This window comes from Candoia aspera, chromosome 3 (assembly GCF_035149785.1).
Source record: "Candoia aspera isolate rCanAsp1 chromosome 3, rCanAsp1.hap2, whole genome shotgun sequence".
Taxonomy (NCBI): Eukaryota; Metazoa; Chordata; class Lepidosauria; order Squamata; family Boidae; genus Candoia; species Candoia aspera.
The window spans coordinates 157,558,578-157,571,632 of record NC_086155.1 but is presented as its reverse complement, the minus strand read 5'-3'; the positions used below and the strand labels follow the sequence as shown (position 1 = coordinate 157,571,632).

The 13,055-nt window shown below is 38.4% G+C and overlaps 1 protein-coding gene across 1 annotated transcript in view; it reads left to right on the top strand.

The window, feature by feature from the left end:
* MTCL1 (microtubule crosslinking factor 1) overlaps positions 1-11,890 on the top strand; it is a 141,003-nt gene extending 129,113 nt beyond the window's left edge. Inside the window, exon 15 of the mRNA XM_063299115.1 lies at positions 10,752-11,890. Coding sequence (XP_063155185.1) covers positions 10,752-10,883 — 132 coding nt within the window. The 3' untranslated portion in view covers positions 10,884-11,890. The remainder of the gene's footprint in view (positions 1-10,751) is intronic.
* The last annotated feature ends 1,165 nt before the right edge of the window (positions 11,891-13,055 follow it).

Here is a 13,055-nt window from a genome sequence, read left to right as displayed (position 1 = left end):
GTCTACTAGACACAGTGCCATGCAGTCCAATATTGCTAATTGGGGTGGGTGGGCAGGGGAAGAAACATTATCATTTGGAATCAATTCTGATTTAAACGAAAGTTTGCAACAGATTCTAACAATTAAATGTACACTTTATGATCATACTCTCAAATTAGGGTGTGTCTCCATTTGTTTTCTCAGTGTAAAGTTAACAGTTTACCTCTTCTGTTATATATCCTTGCTAATTTAAAAAAAGGTACTAATAAATTATATTTGGAGAGTGCTTCAATGCTGATTAACAATTTCTTGTTTAAATATTCATTCCAATCTGCTTGCTTTTTTCCCCCTGTCTTGTCTGTGTCCAGAACCAAACTGTCTTACTAACTGCCCCTTGGGGACCCTAACCCTGCCTGCCTCAGTACTGTAAGTCTTTCCTACCTTTGTTTCCAAAAGTCTTTACTTTAAAAAAGAAGAAAAACCAACAACTTTTACTTGGTGGAAAAGTATAAAGTAAATATGCAACAGCATTCCTGATATTAGGAAGAAGTGGCATTGGATTTTAAATGGACTAGCAAGCATTTGAGTCCTGGACTGTCTTTAAAATATTTCTTACTGAACATTATTTATATGATTGCTCTCAAATCACTGAATCTAAGTGTTTCATTTTAAATCAGGTTCATTCCATGAAACATTCTTTTCAGAAATATGCTAGATTTAGGATTCTGCACATAATAGCCATATTGAAGGTTCAAAGGGATGTGTTTTATCTTTGCTATTTAGCATTTCCCAATCATTTTTTCATCCACTAATGTAATTTGCAGTTTCAAAATTGACACAACAGCTACAGTGCTATAATTTACTGCTTGTATGGTAATAATGTAAATTCATCTATAGGATCAAAGTCAGTGAAAATCAGTTCTAGAAGTCAAGAGGTTAGAAATAAAATGGCAAGAATCACAGTTTCTGTATACTTAATATTTAAGGACTAAGAAGACATTCAGATTTCCATTTTATTCACAGGATGATTTCCATTACAGCATTTTAGCTTCATCATTGCAAAAGCTTTCATTACATAGAGACTTAACATTTTCATTTTAAATGGAAAGAAAACAAGGCACATAAGGAAAAAGGATGACATTATCTAATCTAATTTCATTCAAAGGGTGTGCACAAACATACAGTACAAAATCTGAGAGCTGGGATTTCTGGGAACTTTTCCAGAGTTCCAATTCACAGAAGAAACTAATTCCAAATATTTCTAGTAAAAGCCAATTATGCATACTATTAATATGCTGGAAGAAGCATAGTTTCTAATCTGCTTGAAAATGTAGATGGGAAAGACAGAATGAATGCTTTTTTCATAGTCAATCATAGTCAATCATATTTTCTTACATTTAAGTCACATAGAATTCAGTTGAAACTATGTCTGATTAAGAGTGTGAAAGATAGAAGAACTTTATAATACTTAAAATGTATACCACATCTAAAGTAGACAGAAGGTGCAAAAGTGCATTCAAATTACAGATTGGTATGCCTATCAACTCCCACCGAAGTCTTGCTATGCTGCCTCATCATGGTGGGGGGTGTTCCTGGGAGGGATGAGAGAAGAATACGACGAGTATATGCAAAGAGTATATATTCCCAGTAGGTAAGCCAAGGAGTTTAGGTCATCCCAACTGCCCAGTTAAAACAAGCAAGCACCTATATTGGGCAACAGCAATATAAGAAGATGCTGGAGGCAGATGATCACTTTAGTGACAACAGCAAAGGAATAAATTCATGGGAGAAAGCAACAGTAAACCACTTCTGTACTTAATAAAATCACATGGATAGAAAATATAAAACAATTGATGATATAGTGCCAGATCATGGGCCCCTCAGGTCAAATGGCAGTCAAGACTTTAATATTACAATTATCCAATTTTATGGTCCAACCACTGATGGACATTGACAGATGGAGTACATAGAAATCAATTATTTATTTATGTATTTATTCCATTTGTGTAGCCATCCATTTCAAACATAATATTCTGAGTGGCTAACAGAATAAAAACAAGATAAAAAACATAGAAAAACAATAAACAACAAAGATAGGAGCCAAGATAAAACCAACTACACAGTCATAAGAAAGATACGGGCTCAACCACACACCCTGGGTCCCAGGCTGAGCAACAAAACCAGGTTTTTAGGGCTTTATGGAAAGCCAGTATGATCTAATCTCCTCTGGCAATCCACCAGATGACAGTCTCTAATGGATGGGACCCAGAGCATGCCTCTCCTGCTCAATCTCACAGGATAGGTAAATACAACTGGAGAGAGACAGACCTACAAGTAACCAAGCCCCATGCCATAAATGCCTTTATAGGTCACTATTAGCACCTTGAATTGAACCTAGAAGCAACCAGGTAGCAACCAATGCAACTCGCAGAACAGAGGTGTCACATGCACCAAACAAAAGATCCATAACTGCCTTCACTGCTGCAATCTGCTTCCAGATGCTCAAGGCCAGGCCCACTTACAGCACATTGCAGTAGTCCAACTGGGAGTTGATCAAGGCATAAGTGGCTGTGAGCAGGGCCTCCTGGTCCAGGAACAGGCACAATTGGCACCCAACACATAGCTGTGCAAAGGCTCTCCTAGTCATGGCTATCAATTTACTACATTATTGCTAAAAGCAGGTGGAAAAGATATGGCCAGAGACTGATTGTGGAAAAGATCCTGAACTGCCCATGTGCAAATTCCAAGTCAAGCTAAAGTGAAATAACAAAGACACCTAGTTTCCACATTATGATCTTAAGCATATACCCACCATTTCTGAGGAGTACATCAGGAATCCCTTCGAAATCCTGAACTTCATTGATAGAGAACCAGAGGAATAGTGGCATGAACTTAAAATAGTCATCAGGAATGAATATGAAAAGAGACTGCCAAAGATGAAGAAACAGAAGAAGCAAATTGGATGTCAGAACAAACCATAGAAATTACAGAGAAGCCAAAACCAAGAAAGAGAAAAATCTCAGGAACAACCTTAACGAAGAGTTTCAGAGAGGTGTTAGAAGAAGCAAAAAAGCAATATTACAACAACATATTAAAGACATTGAAAATGGAAACAGACATGGTAAAACAAGGAAAGTCTTCCAAAAGATCTATCAACATCCAAGATACCTTAGAAGATATTCCTTACAAGAGCCTCTAGTATTATATGAAGTTAGATTATAACTGCTTGTTACCAAGTTAGAAGATTAGAGGAACTGATGAAATACCCCTAGAAATAAGGCTGCCAACAGAAATAAAATCAGTAATGGTTCTAATCAAACTATACTAGCAAATCTAGAGAATGACACAGCAGCTAACAGTTTGGAAGAGATCAATCTACATTCCAAGACCAAAAACAGGAGAATTAACAGAGTGTACAAAGTATAATACAATATCCTTAATTTCACATGCTAGCAAAATAATGTTTATGATCATCCAATGCAGATTAGAGACCTGGAAAATGAGATACCAGATACTCAAGCTGGCTTCAGAAAAGACATTATTGCTGATATATACTGGATAATTGAGAAAGCCAAAGAATATCAAAAAGAAATCTGTATGTGCTTCATTGATTATAGAAAGGCCTTTGATTGTGTTGATCACAGCAAGCTGTAATATGTGCTCAGAAAAATGGGAATCCCAGAACATCTCACTGTCCTCGTGTGAAACATATACATGTCAGGAAGCCACAATGCAGACAGATCATGGCCAAATAGACAGGCTCTAGGTTGACAAAGAAGTGGGACAAGGCTGTATACTCTCTCCTTATTTATTCATCCTATATGCTGGGAAGCTGCATTGCAAGATTAGCATGTTTTTAAAGCTGGAGGAAGAAACATCAGTAACCTGCACTATGCTGATGACCCTACTCTGAAGGCTGAAAATGCAAAGGATCTGCAATCTCTTGTAATAAAACTCAAGGGCGCAGTGAAAAAATGGGAATAAAATTAAATATAAAGAATACCAAACTAATGACAACAGGTACAACAACCAACCTTAAAATTGACAATAAAGATACTGAACAGGTAGATAGCTTCTGAGAGTCAGTTTTGTATAGTGGGAGCCAGTTGACGTAGTTGTTAAGGCACTGGGCTAGAAACCGGGAGACTGAGTTCTAGTCCTGCCTTAGGCACAAAGCCAGCTGGGTGACTTTGGGCCAGTCACTTTCTTTCACCCTAGGAAGGAGGCAGTGACAAACCACTTCTGAAAAACCTTGCCAAGAAAACTGCAGGGACTAGTCCAGTCAGTCACCAGGAGTCGTCAATGACTTAAAGGAACCAAAAAAAAAAAAAGATAACTTCTGCTTTTTAGGATCAACTATCAAGAGTAACACACACCCACACAGCCTTCAAGTCAGTGCTGACTCCTGGCGACCGCCTGGACTAGTCCCTGCAGTTTTCTTGGCATGTTTTTCAGAAGTGGTTTGCCGTTGCCTCCTTCCTAGGGCTGAGAGAGACTGACTGGCCCAAAGTCACCCAGCTGGCTTTGTGCCTAAGGCAGGACTAGAACTTACAGTCTCCCAGTTTCTAGCCTGGTGCCTTGACCCCTACACTAAACTGGCTCTCTTAAAGTCTGACCCCTTGGGGGCTCTCTTAAAATCTGACCCTTTGGGGGGATACCTCGTGTGGCACAGAGTGGTAGGTGGCAGTTTTGCAACTGAAACTCTCCCCACAACCCGAGTTCGGTCCCAGCAGCAGCTGGATTCTTGGGTAGCCGGCTCAGGTCAACTCAGCCTTCCACCCTTCTGAGGTCAGTAAATGAGTACCCAGCTTGCTGGGGAAGGTGATGACTGGGGAAGGCAATGGCAAACCACCCCCCTATAGTCTGCCAAGAAAACATCACGAAAGCGGCGTCCCCCCCCAAAGCGTCAGACATGACTCGGTGCTTGCACAAGGGACCTTTCACCTTTCATCATCAAGAGTAAAGGAACAAGCAGTCAAGAAATAAGCTGCAGAATAGCACTTGGTAGAGCAGCCATGAATGCCTACGAAATGATATTCAGATGCTTTCATTTGTCTATACCTACAAAGATCAAATTCTACCTGTATAGGAAGGATAATAATATTGGGGATAGCTTTGACGGTGTGGTCACTGAGTTAGAGCTAGACTACCTGAAGAGTGAGGTTGATTGGACCTTAAGAAGCATTGCTAATAACAAGGCAGCAGGAGACGGTATCTCAGCTGAACTGTTTAAAATCTTGCAAGATGATGCTGTCAAGGTGATGCATGCCATATGCCAGCAAATTTGGAAAACACAAGAATGGCCATCAGATTGGAAAAAATCAACTTATATACCCATACCAAAAAAGGGGAACACTAAAGAATGTTCAAACTATTGAACAGTGGCACTCATTTCACATGCCAGTAAGGCAGTGCTCAAAATCCTGCAAGGTAGACTTCAGCAGTTCATGGAGCGAGAATTGCCAGATGTACAAGCTGGGTTTAGAAAAGGCAGAGGAACTAGGGACCAAATTGCCAATATCCGATGGATAATGGAAAAAGCCAGGGAGTTTCAGAAAAACATCTATTTCTGTTTTATTGACTATTCTAAAGTCTTTGACTGTGTGGACCATAACAAATTGTGGCAAGTTCCTGGTGGTATGGGGATACCAAGTCATCTTGTCTGCCTCCTGAGGAATCTGTATAATGACCAAGTAGCAACAGTAAGAACAGACCACGGAACAACGGACTGGTTTAAGATTGGGAAAGGAGTACGGCAGGGTTGTATACTCTCACCCTATCTATTCAACTTGTACACAGAACACATGCGACGTGCTGGGTTTGATGAATCCAAGGCTCAGGTTAAAATCGCTGGAAGAAACACTAACAATCTCAGATATACAGATGATAACACTTTGATGGCTGAAAGCAAGGAGAAACTGAGGAGCCTTATGACGAAGGTGAAAGAAGAAAGTGCAAAAGCTGGCTTGCAGTTAAACCTCAAAAAAACCAAGATTATGGCAACCAGCTTGATTGATAACTGGCAAATAGAGAAAACATAGAGGCAGTGAAAGACTTTGTATTTCTAGGTGCAAAGATTATTGCAGATGCTGACTGCAGTCAGCAAATCAGAAGATGTTTAATCCTTGGGAGAAGAGCAATGACAAATCTCGATAAAATAGTTAAGAGCAGAGACATCACACTGGCAACAAAGGTCCGTATAATTAAAGCAGTGGTGTTCCCCGTAGTAACATATGGCTGTGAGAGCTGGACCATAAGGAAGGCTGAGAGAAGGAAGATAGATGCTTTTGAACTGTAGTGTTGGAGGAAAATTCTGAGATTGCCTTGGACTGCAAGAAGATCAAACCAGTCCATCCTCCAGGAAATAAAGCCAGACTGCTCACTTGAGGGAATGATATTAAAGGCAAAACTGAAGTACTTTGGCCACATAATGAGAAGACTGGATACCCTGGAGACGATGCTGATGCTAGGGAAAGTGGAAGGCAAAAGGAAGAGGGGCTGACCAAGGGCAAGATGGATGGATGATATTCTAGAGGGACTCGTCCCTGGGGGAGCTGGGGGTGTTGACGACCGACAGGAAGCTCTGGCGTGGGCTGGTCCATGAAGTCACAAAGAGTCAGAAGTGACTGAATGAATAAACAACAAAAACACAAAGATCAAATAGTGAAGGTAATGGTGTTCCCTGTCACACTCTATGGAAGTGAAAGTTGGTCTTTGAAGAAGCAGGATAGAAAGAGTTTTAATACTTTTGAACTTTGGTGTTGGAAAAGATTCCTGAGAATACTGTGGACAGCCAAGAAAACAAATGTATCATCAAACAAATCAACCCAGAGTTCTCAGTTGAGGCACAAATGACTAGGCTCAAATTATCCTACTTCAGACACATTATGCGAAGACTCACCTCTCTGGAGAAGGCTGTTACGCTGAAAAGGTAGAAGAAAAGAGAAGAGGACAACCAGCACTAAGGTGGATGGACTCTGTTATAGTGGTGATAGGTATACCATTGGAAGACCTGAACGGCCAGGTTAGGGACAGATAGTCCTGGACAAAATGTGTCTATGTGGTCACAGAGAGTTGACACCAACTTGATGGCACATAATCAATTAACATCTATCAACTGCATTGCAAGTATGGAAAAAAGATGGATTCTACCTGTGGAAGGGAAAAAAATGTGATGAGTTCTATTTTGTTTATTCTGAAAAGCATTTTACTGCTTATCATGATCCCAGCTAAACCATTTATTAAAAGAAACTAATGCTGAAATGTTATAGTTAATTTAAGTTGTTTGGATAAAGCAACAGGAAAAGGAAAAGGAAGCTCAGTTTTATGCAATATATGGATGGTAGATTCTATTCAGTTGGAAAGATAATACTGTTTTTCTCTCCCAGAAAGAAATGTTTAATCTTTCCTTCTAGATATAAAGTCTCATTCACCCCATTCATTTTCTAGAAAATCAGAGTGCAAGTAAAGCTAATTTATGCTGGCATTGAAAAGAAATCAGTTTGTTGTATGGCTAAGAAGCTGAACTAGAAACTGGGAGACTCTAAGTTCTACCCCTTCCTTAGGCACAGACACTGGCTGAGGGACTTTCGGCCAGTCACTCACTCTCAGCCAAACCCAACCCAGAGTTGTTCTTTTGGGAAAATAAGGAAGTATTATGTACACCACCTTGAGTTGTACAACTACATCACGCAGTATACATACTGGCTGAATTCACATAAGGCATTAGATTTGGCTAAAATGGGATAGTTTGTAGTTCAACATCTTTCATGCACCAGGGCATAGCAAGGGTTTGTTTTGTTAACCCAGTTTTAGGTTTTCCAAGAAGGACTACACTGTGTGAACTTTGAATCAATCCTCTGCAAGAAATACACTTGGTGCACTAATGGCATCCTGAACTCTACTGTGTGGAATTACATGTTCATACACCTTTAAGAAACAAACCAAACAGCACACTTAAATATATCCATAACCAGTTTTTATTCAATGAAGGAAAATATAATCATGTGTCTAATATAATTGGAACACACTTTGTGCAGAAGTATAGAAGGGCAGAGTGGGAAATGTCTAATTCTACGTTTCTGTGAAAACAGTCATATACAGTCAATTGAATTAGGAGAAAGGCAGTTATAAGTAAATAAACGTACTCATTCTGTGTGAGGAGAATAATTCAGGGTAGCCTGAAATTATTGAAAATGCAAATTCACATTGTAGATAATATGTGAATCTACCCATTGTGGTTTAGTATTGTGTGAACCAGATCATTATGATTTATTCAACAAGCCATGATTAAAAGGTTCTGGATTAATGCTGTTATTTTAGTCAAACTTTTAGTATACCTCTCCCTGGATCTTCTGTTAATAAGTTTCCCAAGAACAGCAGTTTTAGCATATTACACATTACGGCAACATTTTAACTATATGCCAGTTTACAATATTCCTGTGTAGGTGGCTGTATTATTACATTTATTGTTTCATGAAAAACTTTTAGAACAAAAACTCTATAGATTTGTTAAAAACAAAAAACCTTGGTCCATTTCATTCATGCTACTCCTGATTTTAAATGCCGGTGAGAGGTCTTGAGGAGTAACCATTTATCATGATCACTATGTATTTAGCTCTTCTTGAAAGTCTGTCTCTCCAACACAGGCAGCTTCAGGGAAACATGGGATACATGTCAGAATTTTATACCATCTTTCCTGTTCATTTTCAGACAATATTGTCCACAAAGTTTTCTAATGTCTTCTGTCTCTTTATAGAGAAGTACTTGGTCCTTGAAGTAGCTTAAAGACAACAACATGAATGCAACAACTTTTCTCTTTTTCATTTCATAACATTCATCCTTTGCTTCCTTATGCTCTTTCTACTGTGTACCATTCTGTGTTCAATTGCATGAAAATAGACCACACTGAATTTTGATGGGACTTCTCTTTGAATAAACAAGTTAGGATAGTGTTTGGTCTGCTTCAAATCACATTATCAAGTTCCATTTCCTGTAATCTTTGTTCCTTCTTTGTTCCATACTTACAGCATAGTAAAATAAATCCATCACTTTATTTAGCTTGTGTTTTTGGCACTTGCCATTCCATAATCCTACCTATGTGTTAAAAGACTACTTTATATGTTGGTATGTATATTTTTATTACATGCCTCATATGGTTTGCATGACACTCACTTGCATAGTAACTAGAACTTCAGTGAACACATCTCTTTATCTCAGCAAATTCAACACTTTTTTGCTTTTAGATTTTTTAAGGGAAAAGTTGAAGGACTTTTGATGATCTGCTTTTGTAACTTTACACCTCTGAACTTTATTTTACATTTCAGCACACTGTGTGCAACTTGGTCTGTTCTGTGTGAAAATCAATCCTTGTTAACAATCATTACCAGCTCTAAAATTTAAATAAACTGCCAGTGTAAAATATTACATATCTCAAACACAAGTAGGTCTTAATATTGTGCTAATATAATTTGATAATTGAATAGCTTTCCGTTACATTTAATTTTCCAGTTTTCCCCTTTAATAGATTCATGTTGCAGTTTAATTTATGCTGCTACAAAAACCAGCATTCTCATGAAGCAATATGGAGCTGTTTAGTTAAAAATTCCAAAAGTGGCACCAAATTTATATCTACAGCATTGTTGTTTAATTGCACTGCCTCCTATTTTTTAAAATGAACAATAATCAAGAGTTGTGGGAGCAATGAGGAGGAAGAACGTGATGACTTTCCACAAGTACAAAAATATCTAAAGTTGTCTTTAACTGGAACTGTTTACATAGAATAGTTCAAAATTTGGGTTGATAGAGCTAAAAGTTACCAATATGAATGCAACATGGCAATTCTACTAGTAGTATGTGTTGAGTAGCAATGGTTTATCTAAGAGTGTTTTAAATTAGTGATGATGATTAGTGAGATACGTTGCTCTTTGGTCCAAATTAATTTTTAATATAATAAAAGGGTTAATAAATCCTGTGTCTGTTCTTCAACTAAATATTCTATTTTAATTTGAAAGACCGTAATCCTTAAATAACCTAGCTCAGGGCCAGCATAATGGAGAATTTCTTACAGATGCTGGGGTTCAGGTTTCACATAAAATAAAATAGCTGCCTCTGATCATGTATTTTAGCTATATTTTGCAACATATTTCTTAACAATGTTGATAAATATGAATATATAATGGGAGCATCATTTTGGACCCAAACTGAATGTGGTTGCAAAGTTATACCCCATTGGCTAGAAGATTTGTAGGAAAGCATGAATTGGTGGCTTTCTCTATCCTATACTGCTATGATACCATTCTTCAATTTTGTGGGCAGGACCTAGACTGGATTTTACCATTGTCTTGTCTTGTTGGTTTATGTGGTTATAGAATATGAGTGAATGATTGTTTATCAGATACACTGGATCACTTGCAGTAGATCATTTAAGACCATGTAAACTGTGGTCCTCTAGATGTTGCTGAATTGCAGCTCCCAGCATCTTACTATCATTAGTCATGCTAGCTGGGACTGCTGGTTGCTGATGAGTATGATCATTTAAAGGACCACAGATTGCTTTACTACATATAACTCTTTTCTTCTATCATTTTACTACTTCTTGGCTGTAGGTGGAACAGATTAAACATTTCAAAACTATATGCAAAAATGACTTTGCTGCTGCTTTGCTTTCCTTTTTTTCAAATTATGTATGTACATATTTAAATACTGTTTTCCTTCCTTGTACAATGTATGAATTAGTACATTTGTTCCTTTTCATTTTTTTCACAATAAAGGAACTACCTTGTTCTGCACTAGCTCCATCCTTAGAATCCTGCTTCTCCAGACCTGAGAGACCAGCAAATCAGCGCCCACCTTCCCGATGGGCCTTACATTCTCCCACTGCCTCGCTTCAGAAGACTATGTAAGCCAGGAACTGCTATTGGAGAATTCAAACCAATGATGCAAACCTGCATGAATTATCACATAATAATTTGCTGTCTTTTGTATGATAGATCCATTATCATGGCCAGTCTCTGTCAGTGAGAAGAGATCAAGTTCCAGTGGTCAAAGAATGTTCTAGCATACAGCTTCTTAGTATACAACTAGAGAAACCGTGATGTTTCTAGAATGAAACAGCTAATGTGCCTGTTAATAACTTATTTTTTCATAGCTCAGAAAACTATTTTTGCTGCCATCATTTCTACACACAGTATATTAACTAAAAGGATCTAAAAGCTATACAGATAAAGGTAAGATTTTAAATAAACAAATTTTGTTTCAAGAGACAGTGAATCTGTTCTCTCTCTTGCTCTCTAACTGTGGACTGCCTTCTGATACATTTGCACTGTTAAGATTTACATTATTTGGCTATTTTTCTGTCTTTTTGGTTTAATATCAGACTCTTAATTTTATTCAGTTTGGTTTCATTGTAAAAAAGAAATTTCATAAAGGTGCTTTAGCATAACTGATGCAGTAAATGTTATTAGTGAAGGAAACCCTTGGACTAGTTATCTTAAATTAGAAGGGAATATAGAGAATATGACATGTTTAGAAAAGGGAGGAGGAAGAGAGGAAGTGAGCTGTACAGTAAACACACACTCAAGATCTGCATGTCTTTAGGTTGTTAGCACTTTAGTGCATGTACATACTGCTTCAGTACTCTCACTGTCTAGATCTCAGTCTCTTTCACTGTTACACAATTGTGAAATTATCTGTACTGTACTTTTAATGTTGGTATTCTTGCTTTGATTGTATAAAAAGGTTTTTAAATAGTTGTCAAATAGTTCAACTGAATATGTACAGTGTTTATTGAAAACTTCCCTTCTTTGGGGGAAAGCACTGAGAACTCTGGGCATACTAAACTGTAACTGGTCTTGTTTTAAGTCTCTTGAGACCATGTGGTGTGGAAATAAACTCTTCAGCATTTACAGATTCCTGGAGCTTCTTGATGTTTGTTATAATGATGCACATATTCAAGCAAATTATCATTTTCTCAAGACATTATAAAAAAGTGAATTATGAACAATGTTATTAATAGTGTGTATGTAAGAGAGAATTATTAGTCATTAAGATGACAGATGTTTTTCATTTTTTTTTTTAGATTTTTTATCCTGCCTTTATTATTTTTATAAATAATTCAGGGTGGGGAACATACCTAGTACTTGTAATGGTTGCCTAATCCCAAATACTCAGTCTCACAAGCTCGGGCTTAAAGATAACTGATTTATTAAAGGAATAGTATGCAAATACAGAGAAAGCTGAGAATGAGCAAAAGCGCGCCAAATACAAACTTAAAAGCCTTGCCTTCAATCCAGTCCCGCCCCAAGCACCCGTCAGCACGCACCCCCTCCCAGGTGCTAGGAACCGTTACACGCGCCTGGGAAAGTAACCTTGAACAGGATTGCAAACCCAAACATACATTCCAAAGTTCCCAAAACAAAGCAGAGCGCAGGAATGGAAAACCCCCGAAATGAGCCAGGCGGGTATACACGGAAAACGGCTTGACATGTGAAACGTTACAATGTTTACAGAACATTGAAAGGGGGAACATGACATATCGCCCCCCCCCCCAGAACAATGCTAAGGAGCCGGTTTGTCAGGGTAGGTAGAGTGAAAACGAGCAACTAGGCGAGGTGAGCGTACATCGGGAGCAGAAACCCATTCAGGATGAGGGAAATGTTTCCAGCGAACGAGGTACTGCAAAGTGGAACGCTGGCGGCGGGAGTCAAGGATTTCAGTAACCTTGAAGTGTTGTTGGTTATCAATCATGATAGGAGGTGGTGGAGCCAGTTGGGGATGCCAGCGGTCCGAATGCAGGTAGGGCTTGAGCAAACTGCAATGAAAAACAGGATGTAAACGTTTGAGGTTATGGGGTAAATCCAGTTTAAAAGTAACAGGGTTAATTTGTGCAACAATGGGAAAAGGACCCACAAATTTAGGGCCAAGTTTCTTTGAGGGTTGTGGTGACTTGATGAATTTGGTGGATAAGTAGACTTTATCACCCACAGCAAAAGTAGGTTCGCGGGAGCGTTTAGCATCGGCATGACGTTTGTAAGTGGTTTGGGCATGGTGCAGAGCTTGTTGAATGTTCAACCACG